Consider the following 27,374-nt stretch of genomic DNA (forward strand, 5'->3'; position numbering starts at 1 on the left):
CTCTCTCTTTGCCTCTCCTGCATTCTCTCTCTCTCTCAAATTAAATAGGGGCACCTGGGTGGCTCAGTCGGTTAAACATCCAACTTCAGCTCAGGTCATGATCTCGCGGTTCGGGAGTTTGAGCCCGGCGCTGGGCTCTGTGCCGACAGCTCGGAGCCTGGAGCCTGCTTCGGATTCTGTGTCTCCCTCTGTCTCTGCCTCTTCCCCGCTTGCACTCTGTCCCTCTTTCTCAAAAATAAACGTTAAAAAGAAGAATTTTTAAAAACAAAATAAATAAACTTAAAAAATTAAAAAGAAAAAAAAAAGAAAAACTACCAGTTAGTAAGAACTTCAAGTTGCTATTTTTGAAGAGATTCGCTTTAGGAAAAACAATAGTGCTTCTGAACGGTCAGTCATGCAAGGCATAGGCAAGGGAACTAGATGACGGACATTCCTGTAAGTATAAACAGCTACATAGTGTCAGTAACCTGCAATGAACATCAGAAAGCACGTTTTCTTTAAGTGCCCACATTCAAAAGTCTCATTTAGTATTAAACTAATGATTTTAAACACAATTCTAAAATCATCTAACCTTACACCCAATGAAGAAGACCTACTTGCAAAAGGGGGGCCTGGGTGGCTCTGTCAGTTATGCATCCGGCTCTTGATTTCAGGTCACGTTGTGATCTCATGGTTCATGAGATTGAGCCCCGCATCAGGCTCTGCACTGGCAGCTCAAAGCCTGCTTGGGACTTTCTCTCTCCTTCTCTCTCTGCCCCTTCCCCACTCACACATGCTCTCTTTCTCAAAATAAATTAAAAAAAAAAAAAAGACTACTTGCAAAGGAACATGCCAGCAATAATGGAACTGCATCTTTTCCAAAGATGATTTAGTTTCTTTAAAATTTGTTCTTGGAGGGTCGCCTGGGTGGCTCGGTTGGTTGAGCGACCGACTTCGGCTCAGGTCCTGATCTCGCAGTGTGTGAGTTTGAGCCCCGCGTCGGGCTCTGTGCCGACAGCTCAGAGCCTGGAGCCTACTTCAGATTCTATGTCCCCCCCTCTCTCTACCCCTCCCCTGCTCACACTCTGTGTCTCTCTGTCTCTTAATAATAAATAAACGTTAAAAAATTTTTTTAAAAATTTGTTCTTGAAGCTTCCAAACTGGTAAACATGTAGATATTTGGGGAGCATCACACTCAGAAAGCACAGAAGGTCTGCACCCCTTCCCACATACTTTGCCCTCTCCATCTGGCTGCTCCTGAGTTGTATCCTTTTATAAGAAACTATAATTTAACCCTTCCCAGATGCTTGGAACGATATGACAGACATAGTCTCCTCCTTCATGGAGGTAGAGTCTCGTAAAATGACAGGCTAGTAACAACATAGCGTCTGCCTCAGCCTCTATGTGACGGAGAATTGGGACAAAAGGAAATGGAGGAGGAAGAGGAGGGGGAAAATGTTGTACACCCACATTACACACAGAGAAATAAAGCAAATGTGGCAAGAAAAACTCGTTCTAAAACTGAATCCCAAAATATCAAAAGTTACCAAGTGTGTATATAGTATCTGTCTTCTGGCTAGACGATGCAACAGAGTTCAGCAATTTTTACTCTTTAAAATGGTATAAAACCAAAAAAATTAAACCCACAAAAACCAAATGGTATAAAACCAAACAAATTAAACCCAGCACATCAAACCCACGCATTTACAACGCACCAATCCCTTTCCCTGGTTATTTCTCTGTTTGCTGATAAAAACTGTTTGCTCACGAATCATGCTGTTCCTTCAAAAATTCAAAGCAGGTCTTCGTGTCTCAATATACGTATCACATTGTCAACTTGGTGCAAACCAAGTAGCAATCATATGTAAAAACACAAAGGTGCGCACAAGTAGAATGTTCTTAGATTTTTGTTTTCCTTGCAAATGTGCCGACAAACAGGTTTGATTTATTAAAGGGAATTCATTGCAATAAGCATTTACAAAGTGCTTTCTAAGAACTAGGCTTTGTGGCTAGGTACCAGAAATAGAAAGATAAGTTAAGTTACTATGCATGCCCACAAACTTAAATTATCTTCAAAAGCATGGCTGGTTTAGAAACCTCTATTAGTCACGTGACTATCTCGCTCAACATCTTCCAGTGGCACTCCAAGATTATAAAGGAAAAGCCAAAGTCATCAGCCTTCCAGTTAATTTTCATATTTTTCTATTACTTTCATAAGCAAAACCTTCATCCCAACAAATATGATGCACCCTCTTTCCTGATCCTATCACAGCAAGTTCTATCCTGTGCCTTTACTCCTTCTTCCAGCTGGAACGGTCTCCCTCCTCTTTGAATTCAATCAATCATTTATCAAAAAATTATTTTGATTGTTATTTCTAGGTACTGGTAATCACTTTACTCTCCTCCTGAGAAGCCTAAAGAATCTCCCAAACTTACATCAAAAATGGTTCTTATATTGCTGCTCTTATCACTGTGATCTAATGATATGCAATTACTAATCATATGCAATTATCTTTTTTTCTTGAAATTTATTTTGGTTGATATTAATATTGATATGGCACCTTTATTTTGATTAATGCAACGTTGCTGTTATATGTTCACCCATATAACACCTCCCAGTATCATGTTTTAGATACACATAAATACCACACAGCTGAATTTTTTTTTTTTTTATTTTTTTTCAACGTTTTTTATTTCTTTTTGGGACAGAGAGAGACAGAGCATGAACGGGGGAGGGGCAGAGAGAGAGGGAGACACGGAATTGGAAACAGGCTCCAGGCTCCGAGCCATCAGCCCAGAGCCCGACACGGGGCTCGAACTCGCGGACCGCGAGATCATGACCTGGCTGAAGTCGGACACTTAACCAACAGCGCCACCCAGGCACCCCTGAATTTTTCAATCCAATCTTATAATGTCTTTCAAAAGGCTATTTAACCTGTACATGTATTGTTTTTACTAATGTATTTAAACTTCTTTCTAATGAGATATTTTGTTCACTTTCTCTTTCCTCTGCCTTGCCTTTGTCTTAATTCTATCTCTCCCTGCCTTTTGTTGACTGGTCCAGTTTTCTTTAATCACTCTTTCCTTTCTCTAAGTATGAATAGTTGTAGTCTCTTCATGTTTCTTAGTATTTTACCATAATTTTTACCAGGCCTTCCTGACTTCTCTAAATCCAAAGTTAATATCATTCTACACCTCAAAAATGAGACATGGAAATGATTTAATTATGTCCTCTCTCCTTACAATATTTTTATTCGTATCATCTAACATTTTACTTCTCTCTTACTTTAAAGTTGGCCAATACTTTAACAATCTCAATTTATTCATATTTACCGACATGTTTAAAAATACATTGCTTTTGGAGTGCCTGCGTGGCTCAGTCGGTTGAGCGTCTGACTTCGGCTCAGCTCATGATCTCACGGCTCCTGAGTTTGAGCCCCGCATTGGGCTCTGTGCCCACGGCTCAGAGCCTGGAGCCTGCTTCAGATTCTGGGTCTCCCTCTCTCTCTACCCTCTCCCGCTCATGCTGTCTCTCTGTCTCTCAAAAATAAATGAACATTTAAAAAAAATGAAAAAAAATACATTGCTTTTTACTTTTACTTCTTGCATATCACATCTCTCTAACTTGTATTACTTTTAGCAAATATCCCCAAGTAAGGCTCAACTCTTTGCAAATGTCTTCATTTTACTTGTCAGATAATTTAGCTGAATATAAAACAGAAGGAAACTAGATTTTCTCTTCTTCAACCATTTCAATATATGCAATTGCCTTCTAGCCATGTACAGTTAACTGTCAGTGTAATTGCTATGCATTTGAAGGTAATCTGAAAATTATCTTGGAATGAAAGGTTTTATCTCTCAACTTTCTGATCATAACGCGCCAGGTATAGATTTCTTTTTTAAGCCCTGGGTGGGAATCAGTACAGTTCTTATTCTGAAATCTCATGATTTTTTTCATTTTTGAAAGAGTCCTCATTATTACTTCTCTAAACATTGACTCCAGCTCATTACTTCTAACCTATCTTTCTGGAACTCCTACTGGATATGTCCTGGGCCTTTGAAAGCTAATTGACTCCAACAAACGTACCTTCTAATTCTCTAATTCTACCTTTGCTCGTGTCTAATCAGTTCTTAACACACTGCTCTATGGACCCTAAAGTCAGGATAGAGGACTCTAGGGGGAGGAAAAAAGAGAGTGTTAAGGAAGGGACACCTAGGTAGCTTCTAATGAATTGGCTGTATTTTTTTTTCTTAGCTTGGTTTATGTTAAATAGATGTTTGTTTCAAATTATCTGCTCTACTAGACTTTAAGTTCATGCACTTTCAGTCTATATGTTATCTTTCTATTTAAAAAAATACTCAACGACAAATAATGGGTGAGTTAAGATTTGGTGATGTTAAATATTGCTTGGTATCAGCTCTTCCCTTTCACCTCTACTTTTTTTCTATGCAAAATGGTTAATACAGTAACAGAAATTTCTGCCTACACTTTACCTTTCCTTCATTTTATTCCTTCTTCTTCCATTTCTCTGTTTCCTTTTAAATGCATCTTAGTTTCTTTAGTCACCATATTTAAAACCCTTATGCCATACATTCCATCAGGCAAAAGGATTTCACTTGTCCCTTTCTAAATACTATTTCAGTGCCTTTATAACCTTGAAAACATAATGACTGAATTTAAACTGTAAGAAGGCAGAGCAAGCAGTCTGAAGACATGACAAGCAGCAATTTCTATTTCTCAAGTACCCTTGAACAATCTCCAGATGGAAATAAATTGAAGTCTTCTATCAGTTGAAGTCTTTCTCCTGGGCCAGATTCCAAATTTAATAGTGTTCATAATTGCCTTCTTTCCAAGCTATTTTTAACCTACACTTATTAGTTTTCTGCAAGAATTAAAAACACATTTTACAAACATGTCTGGGTTTCTTACTAAAATTACAAATTCAAATTATATACAGAAAAGACGCAAACTATTTTAATATCAGAATATTTTGTGAAGAAAAGCATAAAAATATAGTGTTGATTATACACATTGACAGAAAACAATGAGATTTTGTGCAAGTCTGGGAAGGACACGTGCAAGGCATGCTAGGTACCAATAATGTAATTAATGAAAATATAATTATCCAAGTCCTGTGACTGAATTGTATCAAACATGTAGTTCATTCTATGTATCTATTTCATATCACTTTCCCACTCGTTCTTTAGACGTTTAATTTAAATTTTTAAGTTTGTTATTGCTATTTAATTTTATATTCAGACTTTTAGATTGATACATACCACATTTTATCAAATAGTGCAATGAGAATAAAAAAAATAACTAGTATTTTAAATAATCTTGTATATCCTTTATTGCCAATTCACTTACATCACGTTATACCGATTTATTGTGTGAAATTTGCAACACCAAATGTAAAATGCCAGTTTGCAACTAAAATAATTAAGATGAGGTTATATCTAATTATGTTCAGATTTTAAAACACGCTAGTTTATTATTATCCCACTACTTCCTTCTAGAAATAATACAAAATCCCTTTAGTCAAATTCACAATCATTGATGTCTAGAAATATAAATTTTAAGAAGTCCTCCAGATAATTTGTACAAGTCAAAAGATGAATGCTAAAAGACATTTTTGTCTCTAAGAAATTCTGATAATTTGGGAAATTTCATCTCTAGATAAACTAGTTGAAACAAGATAAATGGATTAATGAAATTGGAAAGAGAATACGACACACATCCATGCTTAATATTTACTTGTTATGTATCCAAGTAATCTTCGGTTTGGGGTTTCCTTCCGCTCGGCAAGTGAAGTAGACAGTATTCCCCGATGTTACCTCCACATCCTGGGGCTCAAAAGTAATTCGGGGACTCTCTGTGACAAAAGAATTATTGGGGCATTTTTAAAGACACAAAATTATAGTATCCTAAGATTGAGAATATTTAATATCCGTCTACATTAAAGTTCTACAGATTGTCTTGCAGTTACCCAGTAATATGCCAGTTTAGACATTAGACATATATTTAACAAAACTTCAGAAATTTGAAAGATTCGGTGCACAAAGGAATCTCTAATGAAGTAGATGAAATAAATTTCCCTGTGCTTTTATTTCTAGTAGTTCAATACAACCATATTTATGGAAGAAGTTTGATTTTATGGGTCGATATTTCAAGCCAAGTACTTCAATTGAGCTTGAAATTTGTAGGCAGCCTTCCTAGACAATTAGCCATCTAACGTCCACTTTATACAATTTATAAGAATTTGTATGTCTAGACCTCAAACCTGGCTGAGCAAAATTCCTTATTGATATAAATGAATGTTTCCCTTCTCAAGTAATAATTAGAGGTAAAACACGGAAACATTTAAATTATTTTAATAAGAAAGTAGATTGATTTTTAATGAATCAAATAAGATTATTGAAGTTAAATTATGAGAGGAAAAATGTTAGACAGGGAATTTCACTTTTCTATGGCAAACTTAACAAATTTTTCTAAACCTTTCTAAATGATAAAACTCTTCTTTTCATAAGTACATGATTTGAGATTGTCAGTCCTTAACAAATAACCAGATCTACTATGTCTGAAGAATGTTATATGGGTCCCAATCTTAACCACTTCATCAAAAGTCCATATGATCAACACTTGGCATTACCCTTTTTGGAAAAGTAGTTTGATTCATCTATATATTTATGAACAAAAAAAACTCAACATTACAGTATGTCAGGCCCAATGCTAAGACCAGTAATGAAACAGTGATCAAAACAAAATTTCTGTAATCACAGGCTTATCATTTCACTGAAACAACTGAAATTAAACAAACACAAAAATGTATAATAATATATTGTGACAAGTACTAAGAAAAATAAATGGTGATTTGATAGATAGATTATAAAAAGGGACTTGACTCAGTGTGTGTGTGATAGGGAGAAGGTGGGTAGAAAGCGAGATTAAATAAAGCCTTTCTAAGTAATTCATATTTAAGAAGAGGGCTATTATAAGGAGATGTGCAAGACGGATACTGTAGACAGAGTAAAAAGCATGCAGACAGCCCTTGAATTGGAAAAAAGCTTAAGAACTTTTAGGAACTTCAAGACCATCCTGACGAGTAAACCTCACTGAGCAAACGGACAGGAAGACTGGATCAAGGATACAGAGAGGAGCCAGAGGATACAACATACAGGAAGCGTGGCCTTGTTCAGGATTTCGTGTTTCATTTTCAGGTGTGGGCAGCTATAAAAGAGTCAGAGCAAAAAGGACTATATAAGCAGATAGGTATTTTAAAAGATCTCCCCAAATATGATAGATTGGAGAGGGAGGAAAATGAAATCCAGGACACCGGTTAAGATGTACTGTATTCCAGGCAAACTGGACCACAACATAAACTTGAAGTCGGTAGTAAAGGTGGAAAGTATGGACCAATTTGCGATTTATTTGGAAATAAAGACCAAGTTACATTTCTTCTCAATCTGGATGGAATTAAATCATATTGATATAATTTTCCAAATAACCTGCTGAGAGAAGTTAAAAAAACTTGGCCTCCGGTGAATGGGACTTTAGAAAGAAAATGTCTGCTGTAAGCTATCACGAGACTAAATCTCCAAGGAGTCCAATTATCACACACATGCACACGTATGTATGTACATTCAGCTATTCATGTTTAAAGCTATATATAAATATAGATTAGATAGATACATAGGTAGGTATTATCTTATTTATATTAAAAGCTTGAGGTGAGAACCAAATAATATTTTAAGAAGCTGTACTTGGATCTTCAAGTAAAGGCTGATAGCCTTATCAAAGCTGCCAGAATGTGAGCTATGTTTATCAAATCCAAAGTTTGCATTAATATTGTGAATACTAATAACGATTTGATCTAAAGTTGAAAAACCGCAATTATTTATTTATTTTTTTGTTTTTTAGAAAGTTTTACATTTATTTATTTTTGAGAGAGACAGAGCACAGGTGGGGGAAGGGCAGAAAGAGACAGAGAATCCAAAGTAGGCTCTAGGCTCCCAGCTGTCAGCACAGAGCCCGACGCGGGGCTCGAACTCACAAACTGTGAGATCATGACCTGAGCTGAAGTCGGTGCTCAACCGACTGAGCCACCCAGGCACCCCTGAAAAACCTCAATTATTAATCATTAGCACTAAGTGATGCTGAGGAATAAGTGGAAACTTTAATGCCGGTCACAGTGTCCTGTGACCTTGTTGAAAAACAGTTTTCCTCAATATTTGAGGAAATTTGAAAGTTGGATTAAATGATCCTCAAGGACTTTCCCAGCTCTGTTTATGATGATAAAAACTCCCTTAAGCGAAAATGCAGATAATGAAACAGAAATTGACCATACTTTTAACTAAACCTCTTAATAGCATCTTTTGATATTATGCTCTTTTAAATGCAGCATTGTATTAACAAACCTTTATAGAAAAGGCAAACAAAAGACAACTCCGTTTTCCAAGCACAGAGAAAATTACGTACCACAGTTGAACTCCTCCACGGTTACGGAAGCAATGGAGCGTCCCTGGAGCCTTCTGGGATATTGACATGTAGCAGCAGCCTGAGTTTGGCCATTCCGGGCATAGCCTTGCATAAGTTCCCCCAGCCACATTAAGTCACAGTCACAAACTAGGGCATTGGAATCCAGACGCCTAGGCATGCAGGCAAGAATTACAACTGTTGAGTGACTATTAATGTTGTTTGCATCTTCTGAATTAAAATCTTTAACGGCCTCCAATTTACCTCCTTAGTCACATTTTTGACTCCAGGATTCGTCGGTACCTATCAACAGACTACAATACATGCTTACCTGTAAGTTTACCTTAATAACTACAGGATCAAATGAATGCTTACTTGTCTTAGAGAAGGCTCAGAGTTGAAACTATACATAGTGAAATGTTACAGATCTTCTAAATGTTAAGAACAGAGAATTTACACTTGGTAGTATACTTTTTTTTTTTTTTAACTTTTTCACAGAGGTTACTTACAAGAAAGAGTAGAGGCTTTATTACCCAAACGAGGCCTATAAACGTGCTGTGTCTGATTTGGGCAGCTGCCTCAGATGACTGGCTCTTTTCTCTTGCAAACCACCTTGACATCAGTATGGATAGGCCTGTGTTCTCTTGTGTCTTCAATTTTCCCAAAGGACAGAGGCAGGCCTTCTTAAAATTTCTTTGTGTGTGTGTGCGTTAAAAGGCCTGGCTATCACTGGAAATGATGCCATCTTACAAAGGCCCACATCTGGGAGTGTCTCTGGCAGACCGGATGGGTAGGCCCTTCACATTTTTTTTTGTGGTATTTCCTAATCTAGGCCCACAAGTTGTTCACTTTCGCTAAGTTTTACTACGTTTTCCAAATCCCTTCCAGCACGTTTTTTTTTTCTCATGAAATAAAATTGATAGATAACCAAAGAGATTGATGGTGTGTACCTCCATTCTTTCCAAAAGATGTGTAGCAAAAGGGTACACAAAGTGATAAATTATCTCTTTCATCCATCCGAAGGGTGAAAGGGCAGCATTAGTTAAATGAAATCCACAAGTCTGTCTATAGCGGTAATGAGGTCACACTCTGCACAAGGGAATTCAAGGGATGAAATGATAATATGAATATATTTATGATGGGGATGTTATGTTGTCCAAATTTTATTGTCATAAGTAATGCTTTATGTGATTTTTAAGAATTTAAAAATGCTATATTTTTTAATAATTGTATAAAATGTCCTTTAAAATCATTTGGGAAACAAAGGAATTTAAAGGATTAATTTGCATATAAAATTAAAAATCACCTAGCAATTTTAACTTAGGAATCTGTATTAGTAGTAAGTTACTGGGAATAGTAAGCTAAAAGTAAAAAAAAAAAAAAATCATGTTCTTCTCTAGATTTGGAATTTATAATTCGAGAAAATTGTACATTTTTTAATAAATTTAAGAAAGATTGTCTGATAATTTCGTGAAGTGTATTGTAGATGCTTCGTTCATAAGATTGTTATATTGTACTCGAACTGTATTACACTGAAAACTAGCTATATTTAGCAGCATTAAATAGTTAAAATTAAGGGGAAAAATCTCACATTCATTAAAAGGTTACTGAATGGTATGGATTTTATTTGCTGAATGCTTCTATCAAGATTTCACACTAAACAGAGAAAATAAAGCCATAACTGAAACGGAGAATACTTTCAGCCTTGTCCAGAGTGATGTATAAGACGTAACACTTGACTGGTACTTGTTCAGCAAGGTATTGGGTTCAGTGTCCTTGGCTGTCCCTTGTCACTGACTGATTTACTGAACCAGCTACTTTGCTAAAAAACTGATCTATTTCAACATGAAGGAGCCCAAAGTTCATTCTGATTTATGTTTTGAGTTTAATGTCTGGTAATTTTATCAAAAGCAGTTTGTTGTTACATATTAAGGTGCAAATTCTCACTTTAGTATCACCATGAGATTTCTGAGTTGAACCAAAGCCAGGACATCAACAACTCCCTTGGGACCCAACATTCTTGAATGTTCCATTTCCCTGATGTCATCATTGCTTACATAACAACCCTCCGTTAATCAGTGATCCACTCTTTCCCATATGTATCCTCATGCCTGTGTGTTTTAACAACACTAGAGCATAAGATTTCATTTCTTCTTTTTATGACCACTGACTTCAATTAAAATATTCATCCATAGCAGGGGATACAAACCATGAATAAAACAACTATAGGTTATTCTTTTTTCACTTGCCACTTAAACTCCTTTATATTTGAGGGGTGCCTGGGTGACTCAGTTGCTTGAATGTCCGACCTCAGCTCAGCTCATGATCTCGCAGCTCGTGAGTTTGAGCCTCTCATCGGGCTCTGTGCTGACAGCTCAGAGCCTGGAGCCTGCTTCAGATTCTGTGTCTCTTTCTCTCTCTGCCCTTCCCCTGCTCATGCTCTGTCTTTCTCTCAAAAATAAATAAACATTAAAAAAAAACCTCCTTTATATTTGAAAAAACATATAGTACTAGAATTTTTATGGTAGTGAAAAAACATATAGTACTGTATTTTTGCACAAAAATCCATTTGGGGAGGCTTTACAAGCTGAGTGTTTCCAAATTTATACTGAGAAAGCACTACTTAAAACATAGCCTATCATTTAAAGCCATAAATTTTGAAAAATAAAACACTAGATAATACTAGATAAAACACTATTTTATCAATAATAAAAGTGGGTTGTCTTAATCTTTATTAGCCCATACTTATTAGTAATACACTTAAAATCACTGCCATTTCACTGTCCTCTATTTTGAAGTTTCTCTTACATCAAATATCACACCCGATGTGCTAAATCAAAGACAACTTCTCTTTGATCGCATTCAGTCAAGAATCACAACAGTAAAATAATTACCCACTTGGGTCTGTTCACTGCTCAATGGGCAATTTGAAAGGGAATAAAAAAGCACAGGGTAAGTTCAAATACAAATCTTTCTATTTGAAAATACAGTAATATATCACTTGCGCCTACATAATCCCTTTCACATAAAGATCCAAAAGCACTTTTTAAAAAGAATTTCCTTAACTTTCTCAGTACTCTTGGAAGGAACGTGGTCGTCATGAGTTAGAAATGATATGGAACGGACGGGGAAACCATTAGCCGGTGTCCCCTACGGCTCCCAGTGTTGATAGGGCACATGTGAGCCACACAGGTTTCTCGGACTCCCAGATGCGACCAATGCAGTGACACTCTTTCAATTGTTGAGAGACTTCACTGTTGAAGATGGAATCTATTTGATGGTACACATAGCTTATTTAACTAGCCTTCAGTTACTTTCCTGTATTCTGATTTTCATGTATAAATTAGAGCCTGGATAGGCACAGGTTTGAGGATTTGGAATAACAGGTACCAGGGCTCACCATCTCAGCCTGACCAAGATCTCATGAACCCTGGAAGAGTTGGCTCAGATCGTCTGTATGTCAGTTTACCATGACCAGAAGGGACCAGTGTACCATCCATCTATGAACACAACATCAACACAACATACAACGTGGATGGAACTGGAAGCTATTGTGCTGAGTGAAATAAGTCGGTCACAGAAAGACAGATATTGTATGTTTTCACTCATACGTGGATCTTCAGAAACTTAACAGAAGACCACGGGGGAAAGGATAGGGGAAAAAATTGTCTCAAACAGAGAGGGAAGGGAGGCAAACTATAAGAGGCTCTTAAATACAGAGAACAAACTGAGGGTTGATGGGTGGGGGAGGGGAAAATGGGTGATGGGCATTGAGGAGGGCACTTGTGGGGATGAGCACTGGGTGTTGTATAGAAGCCAATTTGACAATAAATTATATTAAATAAATAAATAAAAGTGGCTTAAAACATTCGAAATAAAGACAGTGCATGCATAGAATATACACAACGGCACATCACTCTAAAATAAGGTCTGCCTCTGCTTCCTGATTAGTATTTGCTTCTCTGTGTGCGTTCCAGCAATGGAGTGAATGCGTTTCATTAAATGTGAGAGGTTAGAACAAAAAAGCTGCTACTAAAATTTAACAAGAAAGAATAGCACAAAGAGATTAGGGGAAAAAACAAGGGATTTAGCATTTCAAGACTTTCTGAGAGTCTTAGAAGTCAAGAATGATACCCAGGTAGAAATCTATGTAGAAAAGAAACATTTAATGGGAATTATAACCGCAAATATACAAAGACAGTGACTCTAACCACACATAGTATAACAAATTCAACAAGAAAAGGAAGAAGGCAAGTAAAAAACATATTCCTCCCACTACCAGAATAAAGCATCCTATTGCCTTGTTGCAAAATATCTTGGTATTTTTCACTTTCCAGATATGACTCAAAACCAAGAATGTGGAAAACAACAACATCCCACTATACATCAATCGGAATGGCCCAAATCCAGGACCCTGACAACACTGAATGCCGGTGACCTCTCACTGCCGGTGGGACCACGTTGGTACAGCCAGTTCGGAAGACAGCCAGGCAATTTCTCAAAAAACAGATATACTTTTGCCATAAGATCCAGGACCCGTGCTCCTTTGTATGTATCCAAAGCACATGCAGCTTATGTCCACTCAGACCCTACACGTGGATATTTCTAGCAGCTTTATTTCTAATGGCCAAAACTTGAAAGCAAACACATGTCCGTCAGCAGGTGAAGGCAGAAATAAACTGTGGTACAACCAGACGATGGACTAGTATTCTAGACTAAAAAGAAATTCTCTGTTGAGCCATGAAAAGACATGTAGGCATCTGAAGTGCCTATTACTAAATGAAAGAACCTCATCCGAAAAGGCTGCATGCTGTAAGATTTCAGTCATATGACATTCGAGAAAAGATGAAACTATGGAGCCGGCTGCGGGCACGAGGGGATGAACAGAGGAGCACAGAGGACTTTTAGGGCCGTGAAAATATTCCATACGACGTTCCATATGCTATATGTCGTTACACATTCATCTGACCCCATACAATGTGCAATACCACGGGTGAGCCCTAAGATGTGCTACGGACTTTGGGTGATCCCGACGTGTGGATTTTAAGAGCTATTCTACTTTGGTGGGGGATGAGAGCGGCGGAGGCTGTGTGGGGGGACAGAGGGTACGTGGGAAGTCTCACTACTTTCTGCGCACCTGAAACTGCTCTAGAAGACAAAGTCTATTACGACAGCAAATGAGAATCCACGCGCGTACTTTTCCAAACGGCTCAGTGCAACCAGCTCTGAGAAGTAAGATTCTGGCAGGTGAAGAGAATCACCAAGCAAGGCTTTGGTGGGTTTGAGCACAAAGAGCACAGCCCGAGGAGAAAAGGCGGGGGAGGCAGCATCTGCGCTGAGAACGGCCATGACAGAAAACAGAGCACGAACGCCCGAAACAATGGACTGGGGCTGGATGGACCTTCCTCCTGATGATTCGTGATCCTTGAAACACGGCGATTCCAAGTATGATTTCCAGGCACCAAGTACAACACACATTTCTCTCCCTCGGTGTTCCGATACCTACTTAAATCTTCACCTTCCCTTGCCTGTCAACCTGGACCTGGGCACATCACACCAGAAAGACAACAGCAACAACGTGGCCCCCAAGACGGCTGAGAGAGAAACCTCTGTGAGTCTGCCCCCGTGTCCCCTCCAACTGGCACCGGGAAGCGGGACATTTGATCTTTATCTGATAACTGGAACTCACCCAGGGGAAAAATAACAACCAGAAATCCATCAACGATGCAGAAGTATACCCAGAGAGCGGGGTGCAGAGACAGATCAGGGTAAAGGCAAGTGATTCACAGAGGCAGACGGAAAAGCGAGGCAGCTGGAGACTAAAACAGGATTGGGGTGTTCACTCTGAATTGTTTAGTGTCGGAAGAAATGAACTTGACCTGTAACCATCGGTGCAACGAGGCCCAGCTTGTGAAGTCTGGCCAGAGGAGTGAGACTTTCTTTGGAACTTCTCACATCTCTTTTTTAAATAAAAGCGAAAGGAAAAGGAAGTCTTGGGAGCCTTTAGATTTGACCAGCAAGGAAATTACTGAGAACCGAGGAAAGTTCTGTCTTCAGTATTCCTTTTGAATGTCACTTCTAAGGGAATACATGAAAAGCTCAGTAGACTATCTGTGTCCTCTATCGCTGTGCAGTTAACGAAACCGTTTTCTCTCGACCACGCTAGAATTGCAATGATCTTTCACAGCAGAAGGAGACAAAGGCAAATCATCGCTTGGGGTTTATTTATTTGGGGGGAAATCATATGGTTTCTGTGTTTGCATGCTTCCTTTCACTTACAGTCTCTTTAATGAATCCAGATGAGAAAAGCTCCCGGCCGGAATTTTCGATAATTTGTTATTATGCAAAAACCTGAAAAACAAAGGGTAACTTTTAATCGCAGCACAGTAAGGACGATTTAGGAGACTTTTTCAAAAAGTCTAACTGACTCCATAGTACATTTTCAAAAATATTTCAGTGAGGAAAGGCAAATAGGCAAGCATCGTTTTAAAGACTTACATGCACGTTTCTACCACTATACTGGTATTTTCTCATCCGTGTTCTTTTTTTGTCTTTTAATTTTTTGTTTTAGTTAGAGATTACAAGCGCTAAAGAGAAAACCACAAAAGGAAGTCTTTAAACACAAAGGAAATCAACATAGAGAATGTTTTCATCAAAACAAACGGCACAGTAGTGTATGTATGACTGCAGGGGGCCGCAAGCAAACCATGATTGACCGGATCCTGCGGTTTAGCTAAACTCCAGTTCCACTGGGTGCCGCTTGGTCCGTGGCTCAGCCAACCATTTGCCTGTTCCCTTTCAAATCCATGGCCACAGCCCGCGAAGATCACAGAAGAAGCTCGTCCCCAGGCTCTTTTGACCCTGGCTTCCTCTTCCCAGTTAGGTTCCATCACCAGAGGTAATGGATAGAGGCAATGGAGGAGGCCCATGCCACAGGATTTCTACCTCTCCTTTCACCTGGTCAGTCCAGCACTGGTCTGGGCTCCCTGAGAGCACGGCCCGGCCATACCACCTCCCTGCACTGTGACGAGAGAGATTAGGGCCAGCAGATGACAGCTGGGCTCCCATTCTCACTAGCACCACTGAAAGCATATTCAACCAAGGGCATGTGTATGAAAAGAAGACAAAACAATAATCTGCAAAACAGAGGAAAGCTCCATGCCATTTCTTTCTTTTCTTTCTTTTAGAGAGAAAGAGAGAGTGACAGGTAGAGGGAGATGGAGAGAAAGAGAAGTGTGGAGTCCAATGCAAGACTTGATCACACGAGCCTGAGATCATGACCTGAGCTGAAATCAAGAGTCAGACACTCAACCGACTGAGCCACCCAGGCATCCCTTCATGCCATTTATTTCTGAAGACTGTAGGAAATGGGCACAAATAATTGAATAATATGTAGAAAGTGTTAACAATTGGCTACATCCAGCCTCCCTCTGAGTCCCACTTCATGACCAGTGCTCCTATCTCAAAATTTAATAGGGTCATCTGACCATGTTTTCCTAGCAATGTATGTTTTTGGCTTAATTTTAATGATCTATTAGGGATTAAGGTAACAGGGAGTCAGAAGGAGCACAATGTTTTTATGGTTTTGGAAATTTGAAGCACATCTGAATAGATAGAAATTTTTTCCTGATCCTTACTATTTTAGTTCCTTATACTCATCATCCTCTGCCCCACCCAATTCACCAAACTAAGAAGCAATGACTAGAGAAGAAATAGTAAACAGGTTAGGACGGGTGTACGGATGGAAGTCACAGAGTAATTCTAAATCCCCACAAGCCCTAATCCATTTTCATATCTCAGGGGATATTGGAATAGAATTTCATAATGGAGAAAAAGCTTGTAGTACATTTCAGCTGAACCTTGGGGAAAGCCAAATAATTTGGACAACTTATTCGTGTGTGTGTGTGTGTGTGTGTGTGTGTGTGTGTTTGCTGGACTACAAGCTTATTTGACTATTTATAACTAGCATAGTGCGTTGTGATAACAACAGTAAAAAGGCTGCTGATTATTCTCTTAACGTATTTAAAAGGCTGCAAATTGCATCAATAATCAGAGATCGAAAGATGTTATCTATTTTCCAAGCCAAGTAGACCAGAATTAATTGTGGAACAGGCAAATCAAATCAAGAAAAAAGAATAACATTTCCACCACCACAGATTTGGAAGCAAGGTATGTAAATATTGAAAAATCATTGTCAACAATTTTCCTTAATTTTGTACAGTGGTGAAAATGTCCAAATTGCTGTCATTTCAACATTAGTTGATGTCTTACATATTACTGGGCTTCCCGAATCAGGTGTTATCACCAGTTTTTATTTCTGTAACTATTTGTTCCTTTGTCTATAAAATGGGGCTACTATTATTTTAATTACTGTTATTAGATAATTCCTAGACTACTATGTCAGTGACGGTACTAAAACAGAAGCACTATTTCAGCAGTCCTGTTTAGCAGGGGTGCGACAATGCATGCCTGTGCCGCCTTCTCTTTCTTCTTTCCAACTTCCCTGAAGTCAATCTTCAAAATGCCTTTGCAGATGATGTGTTGAGTTCTGCTTGTGGAAGTATCACTTTGACTGCTTTAGTCCCAACAAGTCCTAAAAAGCACCTCTTCCTGTATTGGAAAGTTTGTCTAATTATTTGCCGCTGATGTTTTCTGTTAAAGACACTTGATTAAAAACATTAGCAGTATCCATTGGACTGGAATTGATACAAAGACTGATCTCTCTGCTGTGACAGAAATATACATGCTATCAAACAAGCCAAGCCATGAATGAGGGTTTTTTTCAACATTAATGTTCTGAGGAGAGAAAAGTGTATCTTCTGCCTGAAATTTATGTTAGCGTTTAAAGATATATCCACTGGAAATCCAAGAGCCTTCTAAGAAGTAGAGAAAACCTCCTGTTCAGCTCCTAACACCTTGAGAAAGCTTCTTGAGAAAGCCTTGGCTTTAGTGAGCTGCATGCCTGAGAAAGAAGACATTTTTCCAGGCAGGTTGACTCCGTAAAGCATCTAGTGTGATGTTGTTTCAAACTGGTATTCTCCCCAAACCAATAAAACCAAATGTATGCTCAGTCACCGTGAATGTTCTTTATGGATACAGAATATCAAGGTTTTCTTCCTCTTGATCTCTTTTCCCCATTTTTTAAAGACAGATTCACTGAAGATTCCAAACAAAAAGCAGGCGAAATACAAACTATGGCTTGCTGAGGTCAGTATGAACATAAAAAATAAATACAAGGAGCCAGCTTTATGAAGAACGTCCGAGATCTCACCACTGTGCAATTGGCAAGTGGCACTGGGGAGAAACGGTATCATTCTTCCATAGCAACCGTGAATTATTAGACAAAAAGTCGGAATTCTGTACACTTCACCAGAGGCATGACTGCAATCTTCTGCCTGTGCATCAAGCTCTCAATTACCAGTTTAAATCCATGTGGCTTCACCAAATGCATATAGAGTCTTTTGCTTGGTGATGTCATAATACATAGTTTATGGCTGTTTAAAGAGAAGTTGTATCTACTGGAGAAAAATCTAACTTTGGTAAAGGGCCAGGATTTTCAAAGTAATTCTCCTCTTCATAGAAAAGACGAAGACACAGGTCTTCACTGGTCTGCGTTGGCATCATGCCTCCACTGAAAAGGACGTTCCACACAAGTGGTAGGGGTTGCTATTTATGAATGCAACACATGGGGGCTTTTATCAAAGCCTATAAATAAAGAACTATTCTAGATTTCCTCTTGCTGCCGCTGCTGCTGAACGCACATTACTTGCGGACGTGTGGTTACAGGCAAAGTCAGGCTGAATTTGTTTAGAGTGAGAAATACCTTAATACGATCATTTAATTTTAACATTTAAAACATCATTTCAACAAATGCTTCAAAGTTATAGGTAGAAGAATGCCGACTCAAAATAGTGGGCTAGGCATACGAATTTGCCTCATTCTCTTTCACAACTCTACTGAAATAATAGCCCAGATGGCCAATACAATAAATAAATCCATACCAGTCAAGAGCACAGAATGTGAAAGGTCACCAACAGATAAGAGATTGTGGCAAAAAACGCTAAGGGGAAAAAATTACAGGACAGAAGAAAAGTAATGGATTTTGTGTGGAGGGGCAACTAAAGAGGGAAGCCTGTCCTCCCTCAGTCTAGTATTTGAGAAGCAGAAATCTGCCAAGGCGGAACTCACTGCTCACAGCTGGTAGAACAAGAAAGGGGTACAGAACGCTTTCCTACCCAGTTCCCTCTAGTCCGTTTCATTCCTTCAGCAAAACAAACACACAAATCCAAACAAGGCAATTTTATGCATTACAATTCCCGTACTTCCATATGCAGATAAGGTTAGAGTAATGGCATGGGAAAAGCAGTTGATTAGCTCTCTTTATTTTTCCATTTTAAGGGTCTATTTCCTGTATCCCTATGAAAGGGCATCCTTTTCAGAACCTACAAACTCCTAGTTTCCAATTTTTTTCCCAATATATTTAACTCAAACAGATTCCTGATTCAGTGTAGCTCTGTCATTCTGCATTTTTTTATTCTTAAAAAAAATACCAGGGGCGCCTGGGTGGCGCAGTCAGTTGAGCGTCCGACTTCAGCCAGGTCACGATCTCGCGGTCCGGGAGTTCGAGCCCCGCGTCAGGCTCTGGGCTGATGGCTCGGAGCCTGGAGCCTGTTTCCGATTCTGTGTCTCCCTCTCTCTCTGCCCCTCCCCCGTTCATGCTCTGTCTCTCTCTGTCCCAAAAATAAATTTAAAACGTTGAAAAAAAAATAAAAAATAAAAAAAAATTAAAAAATACCATATCTTCTACTAAAATCACAATCAATTTGGTACTATAAGGGACAGAAGAGATTAAGGGTTAGAGCATCTTCATCCAGTAAAAGACAACACAAGAGAAGGCTGTCCAAGTGTCCTCTGGGTTTGTTACTGTTATCGCATAAAGCTGTATTAAATATAACATTCATCTGGAAGCGTGTGCCCACCATGCTGCAAGCACGATGACTTCCCCAAAAGTGAATGCAGCTGTGTAGTTACCATCCAGGGAAAACAGAAAAACACAGAACTGTCAGGGCTGAAGAAGCCCCCTCCTGCTGTCCCCCATCGCTTCCTTCTCTCCAAAGATAACCACTGTCTAACTTCTAGCTACCATGCATGTTTCTGCTGTTTTTGAATTTCTTCTAAACACAAAATCAGACTATGCGATTTTCGATGTTTGATTTTTTTTTGTTTGTTTCAGAACGCTTCTGAGACTCGTATGTGCTGTAGAGTCTCCTGGGTTACGAATACGCGACAATCTATTTCTCTTCTTTTTTGTCGGGTGCTTGCGTCAGTTCTAGGGTGGAGGGGTTAGAAGCGATGCTGCCGTAAACATTCCAGAATGTGCCTCCTGGTGCACATCTGTTGTGTCTAGAAGCAGAAGTGGGACTGATCGATAGGTCACAGGGCCTGTGTATGGTTAACTGTGGTCAATTCTGCCTCAAGTTTTCAAAGTGGTTTTACCTCCTTCGCACAATGTTGCTCATCGCTTTTGCCCTATTTTTAATTGGGTGATTCATCTTTTCTCCATGGATTTCAAACTATAGAATGTCTCACAGTGACTGTATCTTAGAGCACAAAGGCGCAGGCCCTGCTTCTTAGGCTTACAACAAAATGTCCTGATCTCCCCGGCAGTCAACACGTTGTATAAAAAAAGAAGTAAAGCAGAAGCAAAGGACGTGGAAACAGTCAACACTTACAGTCTTTGTAAATTCACAAGGTCTCCAAAGGTCTCCGGCTGTAGCGTTTCTATTTGGTTGAAATGAATATAGCTGCAAGGCACAAAACAAGTTGGTTATTTCGCGTGCTGGTAAGTAAAATAAAATGAGAAATTAACAATAGCCTCGGCTGAAATTCAGCTCTGAAGCATTTCAAGTCCCCTCTGCTCTACAGTTTGGGTCCTAAAAACCGGACATTCCAACCGGGAACCAATAGGAAGCACATCCGGAAGCAGTATGTTACCCCTTTTCTTGGGTAGCGGTCTTGAATAGAAAGATGCTACGTGTTGGTGAAGTTCCTCCTCTACTCCTTAAAATTTTTAAAGTGAAGCTAGAATAATAATTAAGATTGGAATCATAAGAAGACACGTGACAAGTGACCACATGCTTATTACATTTCAGGATAGAGGGAATGTTCCATTCTAGAGAGAACAAGGAACGACACACTGTATTGACATGAATATTTGAAATGAATTAATTATGCCAGAGGATATACAAAAAGTAATGTGTCTTTTTTAATCCCTTTAGAACTAGACCTTCTCCGTCCTTGGTACCCCTCTATGCAATCAACCCAGTGGATGTTTCCAAAGCGGCCATTTCAGAAAGGCGTCTCTCAGAGTGACAAAGCAGCGCAGCTGACGACAGAAAGGTTTCCCTTTCTCTCAGAAATTCTGTGAGGAAATGGAGAAACGAGCCTTCAAAGCAGAGGACTCCGCAAAGCAAGTCTTAGATCCACTGCTAAGGCCGCATGCTTCATTACTCACCTTGCACCCGACTCCTAACTGAAATATTCACCTTGCACTTGACTTCTCATTTAAATAGTCACCTTGCACCTGACTTCTAAACACGGCCTTTTCAAGTCATCAAAACGAAACCAACAGCCGCGTACAGCAGTCTACAGTGAATTTCCTCCAGGAAAGCACCGCAAACACGAAAGTCACCACGAGAAAGGACACACCGAGTCTCACACTGAATTATGTCCTGACGGAAGAACACAATAAATTGCGCTTGACTTAGTCAACAGAAAGTGATGCGACTTGAAGGGAGGACACAGGAAGAGAAGCTTTGCATTTTGCATGTTTACACTTAAATAGATTTATTTGATCACAGTTGGAACTACTTTTGAACGAAGAAAAAAAGATTTTTAAGGAAAAGAGATGCCACTACGTCATTCCCAGGCTCCTTTCTTATAAAATCATTCTCATAGGATGAGCACTTCAGACAGCAGCGTAAAAGCATAATAATTACAACAGAATGAAAAGGTTCCAGTTGGAAAGGAATAATCCCTGCAGACCGTGCTGGGTCGGATCCGGGAGCCAACTCCGCACCCCGTGAAATTTGGCCTCTTGGCTGGTGGTCGCCATATTCCTTCCGAGGGTTCCACTAATTATAAAAGCTACAACAGTGACACCGTGTGACACAATTGCTTTAATGTTTGCATAAAACAGCCTTGTCTTTGTTCCTTTATGTGACACATACACACTCACACACCCGCCACACGCTGCCCTCCCGAAAATCATGACTTCTGTAATTGGCCTAGCGCCCAGTGCCAGAGGTAGAGCCTAGGAGACTTCGAGAAGGAAGAGACGGGATCGGGTGTTGGGGGGGGGGGGGGGGGGGGTAAGACCAGGTGTGGGAGGAAGGAGCGGGAGAGGAAGGAGCCTCGGGGACTGCAGTGAAGAATGATTTGGAAAGAGGTCTGTCGCAGGACTTTTCTTTCAAGTAACGTGTATCGCGTGGTTGGGGTTCCTGCTCACTAACAGAGCGCAAACGGACGCTTCATAATGAATATGAATCAATGCTGATTAGGGCTTCCGATTTAGCATGAACTAAATAATAGCAATAGTAACAACACTAAACACTTACTGTTCTACGTACTTTACGTGCATCTGGTCATTTTAAATCCTCGCAGCTACACCGAGATGAGTTCTATGAATACCCCCATTATTTAAATGGGAAAAATGAGGTACAGAGACGGTAAGGTACTTACTCAATTTCACACAGCTTGGAATTGCTGGGACCGCGGTTCGGTTTAGGCACAGGTTTCTCTTCTCACACGGGCCCAACAGCCTGTCTGGTCGCCAAGGGAACAGCTGCACCCAGATCAGCAGACAGGCAGAGCACATACAGATGGCCTAGTGAGACCTGATTCACCCGTGTCATCGCAAGGAGGGAAATGTCTTCTCCACACGGAGAAGTCCCGAGCTCATCAGTAATAAGTCCAAGCCACACGTGGAGCGAAATCGTGCTCGCAAACACCCCCGGGGGCTACTCCTCAGCGTGCCTGGCTGCTGTTCCCACTACATGAGTGCCTTCCTCTCCTGGAAGGTGTCGAGATCTTAACTGAGGGAAAGTATCTCATTCCAGGTCCTGGCCCACCCTAACAAGTCACAGGGAAGGGGGCCCCAAGCCCAGGTCTGTCCTTTGGCCACCTGAGTGCCAACTTGAAGATTCTGAAAGTGAGTACTCCAGTTCATGAGTGAGCTAGGCCCTCATTTTTCTTCCTTCCTACTTTTTAAACTTCTCGTGAACAATTTCCTTACTAGAATTTTCACCACATAAAAACTGGAGTTTAGCACAAACACTCTCCCTCGGCATCGTGGGTCAAACACGCGTCCCAGAGCTCGCACAGGAACGCGGGTAACTACAAAGAAGGGAACAAGAATGAGCGAGGATGAACAGCCCTTTCTGTAGGGAGCCCTGAGCCAATTAAAATCAGGGCCAGGAGACAATCTAAAAGTGAAAATAACGTACAACATTCTGTTCAGTGCTGTAGCTACTGTGATGTGAAGGACTAATCTAGAATTACATTTTTTGTCAATAGATTTTGTGATTTGTATGCTGCAGTAATTAGAGTAATTGAAAAATACTGATTTTAACATTTAACTATTCTCTATTTTGCAACGTGTACTTAGTGATTCATAAGAAATGCATACTCTTTTCCAACATGCAAATACTGAGAACCTTCTAACCACAGCCCTGTTTATTCCCCATTCAAGGAACACTTCCCCAAAATAAATCTCCCCAATTCTAGATTCATCCCGGGTCTCTTACAGGTCACATACTTTCTACTGAACTTCAATTTAATACACTATATAGTAGGATAAGCAACTAGTATTTGAATTCACTACTAATGAATGTGAAAACATGCACAAAAGTAGATTTTATTCCTAGCAGGGAAGTAAGACAGCCAAGAGAATTCTGTCTGATTGTGGCACAGATGTCTAAGGTTTTTGTCCATGTGATTCAACAAATTTCCTAACATAATTTTTTTTTCAAAAAACATTTTTTTTTTACTTTAACCCAATTCAAAGCAGTACAATGTTTTGTTAGGCTTAGTTGATTTATGCCATGGCTTTATTGCAGTCAGAGAAGTATTTAGGCTTGATTTTTACTCTTTACTCAACGTGATAACATAGCAAGTCTATCCTCCTTACAACCTCACTTTTCCTCGGCTGTTGAAAATTCTGACATTTTCAAGCACTTCTTGCAGGTAGATAAATGTGAATGATCACTTGAAGGGACCAGAATGTTGTTTTGAATCCTTCCAAGGAATTTAGACGCAGCGCGCACCTGGGCGGCTCAGTCAGTTGAGTGACCCACTTCAGCTCAGGTCATGATCTCACGGTTTGTGGGTTTGAGCCCCGCATCGGGCTCTCCTCTGTCTGCACAGAGCCTGCTTTGGATCCTCTGTCCCCCTCTCTCTCTGCCCCTTCCCCACATGTGTGCGCTTGCTCTCTCTCTCTCTCTCTCTCAAAAATAAACATTAAAGGAAGGTTTTAAAAAGAAAAGAAATTTAGACACAAATAAGACACAAATTTAGACACAGAAAATTACCACCATTGTCATTTCATGTTTATTCAAACACAGCCTCCCTAGATAATTTCATCGACATGCATGGCTCCAATTATCTCTATGGAAAAGGCTTCCAGATTATACCTCCAGCTGTACCTCTGAGATTTGGATTCAGACACCTAGTTTCTTATCTATCCTATGGGTGTCACAAACCCAGTACGTCTGCGGCCAAGGTTATAGTCGTCCTCCAACCCACCTGCTCTCCTGTGCGGTTGCCTGCACAGGAACCATCACATATCCGTGTGCAAAGTCAGAAAACTAGGATTGACCCTTCCTCCCTCATTCCCTATATCCTATACAAACTCCTCATTCTTTTGATTTTGCCTTCTAAGTATATCTTGAATTTATCCCATCCCCTTTAACCGCTACACTAGACCAGGGCATGACCTTAGGTGCTGCAACACAGAAAGTATTCAACTCGTCTACCTACATCTTTCTCCTCTCTTCCCTCTGGAAATACTTGCTAGAACTCTTAAATGTTTTCAATTTGTATGAGAATGAAGAGAAAGTTCTCTAACAGAGCCAAGCCCCTTCAGGATCTCACCTGAAAATTCTTTTCCATCTTTCCCTTTTACCCCGCTCTCCTTCACCACCTCAACCCCGGCACTCTTGCCTTCTCCCGGGCTCTCGTATTGGCCACGTTCCTGCCCACAAAGGTCTTCATGCAGTCTTCCCCTTCCTTTCCCTTCTCATTTTGCTTGAATTCCTACTCCGTGTTCGGATCCCAACTGTGTTATTTCCTCCAGTAAGCCTTCTCCGGGCTCCGTGTCAAATCCCCTCTTACAGGCTTTCATTGCCCTGCACGGTTGCAATTTTATACGAGTCTCAGTGAGTCTTTGATCATGTCTACCTTCCCTAACTGGACTCTAAGTTCCATGAAGACAGAGACCGTGCGGGGTTTAAGCTCATTTCCAACATTCCCAGTTTCCTAGCACAGGCTTAACAGATAGATAGATACTCACTATACAGTTGATCACTGAAAGAACAAATGACCAGCCAGTGGTTTCACACAGCATTGACTTTGCAAAGGAGAGGCTAAGACCTTGAACTCTTAGTACATTCTAGGGTGTGTAAAACAAAAGATGGACCGGCTTAGGAACCGTAATGAAAACTTTCTGAGTTAATATTGGCTCAACATCCTGTAAGGGCACTGCATTTTCTCGAGGAAGAACCATGACAAATTTTGACAGAGGCCTGACTTTTGTGAGGTCTGCAATCATGTATGTTTAATCGCATTTCCTAAAACCTTAAAGAATCATTAGGCACTAACAAACCTGGAGGACATCTAGCAGATTCCTGGGGCTTTCTGAATTCATCTCATTCCAAAGAGATGTTTTAGAATCACAATTTTCTGTGGGCAAGGACACCATACTTGACCGCTCTGAGTAAATATTTACTTACACAGCCAGCCCCAGGTATTAGCCCGCCCAAATGAGAACAAAAATCTTCCCAAGTTTTACGAAACATGCAGAGCAGAGCAAGAACATGTGGCCAGAGAATGACAACAAAAATAACAGAAATAATAGAGAAAGAGCGGTTCTCGGGGAGCGAAGTTGCTAGTTTTGATTTAGCTTTTAGTGTGAACTCACTGGGCCACATAAAAACAAATCCACTGTGCCATACCATCACCTTGGCAACCCCACTCTAACGTGAGAGCAGAGATGGAGAGGAGAACATTGTATTTATCTGTTTCTAACTGCACAGTCAAAAAGAATGGAAGTTCAGTGTTCCCAACCCTTTTGGAAAAAGTAGCTACCTCTTATTTCCTCAAAAGCCTTGAGTTCAGGAAGGGAAAAGGAGTGCTGCTGGGAGACAGAAGTTGCACATACGTGTGTGTGAGTCTGGGTGTGTCTGTGTATTTAATTTTGCACACGTCTATCTAAAACATAAGCTAAGGAGATAGGAGTGGGGAGCATAGGGCAAAGGAGATGTTTCAAATAAAGCCCTCAACAATCCTGCACCTAAGACAGACCTCAGAGAAGGCACACAGAGGTGAGGGCTGACTTGGAGATCTTCTGTGCCCTGCCTCCAGATGCACCAGAGAATTTTTGCCTGCTGGATGCACCACTGTGACTCCCAACTTTCCATGCGAATCAGATGAGACTGAAATATGCATTTTCTAGCTTCATTGCACAATAGCAAGTCAGAACGATCTGTTAGAACAATAAATTATTCATACAGTTTAGCAGTCAATTAAGCATTTGAACGGAGATCTTTATTTCAGAGCACAGTAAATTATTTTAACTGGTTTTAAAGACAAAAATTGACTGAATTACCATAATCCATTAGGTTCAAGAGAAAAGCTTTCTAGTATCTTATTTGCATGCTGTGCTGAAGTCAATAATAGTCTATTTTACCAAAATCTATTATACAAGGATTATATTTATTCTTAAACAGCTAAAACCAGTTGAAAATTTTACTGTACAAGCTAGATTCCTCAAAATGTTATTCCAATCCTAAATTAGAATACTTACGGAAAAAGTCATGTTTCGAAAACAGTTTAGGTATAGTCCAATTTCCAGTCTTTATTTCTTTTCTCCTGAACTAATAGCTATACATGGCCCATCTAAACCAACCCTCTTCTTTCCAATCTACTATATTGGATTGTTTGATAGCTCTTACAGAAAAAAAGCGCTAATTACAATGGCCTCTTATTAGGGTCCCTAATATCTCTCCACTTTCCTCTGCTGGAATTCAAAGTGTCCCAAGATCTCGTGCCAACTTGTGACTCCCTTCCTCCCTCACAGGAGTCTAATCATCCTTTAACCAAATTTCAATTTCCCTGTGTCTGGATCTCCTTTTGTTTATTTATTTGTTTATGTATTTTTATTTCATTTTATTTTATTTTATTTTATTTTATTTTGAGAAGGAGAGAGGGAGCATGCACGCAGAGGAAGGGAAGAAGGAGAAGGGAGAGAATCTCAAGGAGGTTCCACACTCAGCTCAGCACAGAGGCGGACAGGGGCTCAACCCCATGACCCTGGGATCAAGACCTGAACAGAAATCAAGAGTCAAAAGATCAACTGACTGACCCACCCAAGCACCTCTTGAATCTCCCTTTTGTTAAACCAGTGTCTGTGTTTAAAATGTTTTCTCATCCATTTAGGTGCAATTCAAATGGTAATGTCTCCACGATGACCATAATGATTGCTCATGTCAGAAATAACTTTACTTCTCTGCGATCCTTTAGCATATTAAAGCATGACTAAGCTTTCTTGAGTTCCTTTGTAGTGTAAGACAATATCCTTGACCTTCTCAGAGATTCCAGTCTGGTTAGAGGTAAAAGGTAAGAAATCGATGACTGTAGTTGAGTAGGA

At 39.8% G+C, this 27,374-nt stretch overlaps 1 protein-coding gene across 4 annotated transcripts in view; it reads right to left on the reverse strand.

Moving 5' to 3' along the window:
- The window catches only part of PXDNL (peroxidasin like), a 419,548-nt gene that overhangs the window by 114,823 nt on the left and 277,351 nt on the right, over positions 1-27,374 (reverse strand). For all 4 annotated transcript variants that reach the window (XM_060610502.3, XM_060610501.3, XM_060610500.3 and 1 more), the window contains 4 exons: positions 20,185-20,256; positions 14,732-14,803; positions 8,456-8,625; positions 5,735-5,852 (listed from right to left, as the gene is read on the reverse strand). In XM_060610502.3, coding sequence (XP_060466485.3) covers positions 5,735-5,852; positions 8,456-8,625; positions 14,732-14,803; positions 20,185-20,256 — 432 coding nt within the window. The remainder of the gene's footprint in view (positions 1-5,734; positions 5,853-8,455; positions 8,626-14,731; positions 14,804-20,184; positions 20,257-27,374) is intronic.

The sequence above is a fragment of the Panthera onca genome, chromosome F2 (genome assembly GCF_046562875.1).
Source record: "Panthera onca isolate mPanOnc1 chromosome F2, mPanOnc1 haplotype 2, whole genome shotgun sequence".
Taxonomy (NCBI): Eukaryota; Metazoa; Chordata; class Mammalia; order Carnivora; family Felidae; genus Panthera; species Panthera onca.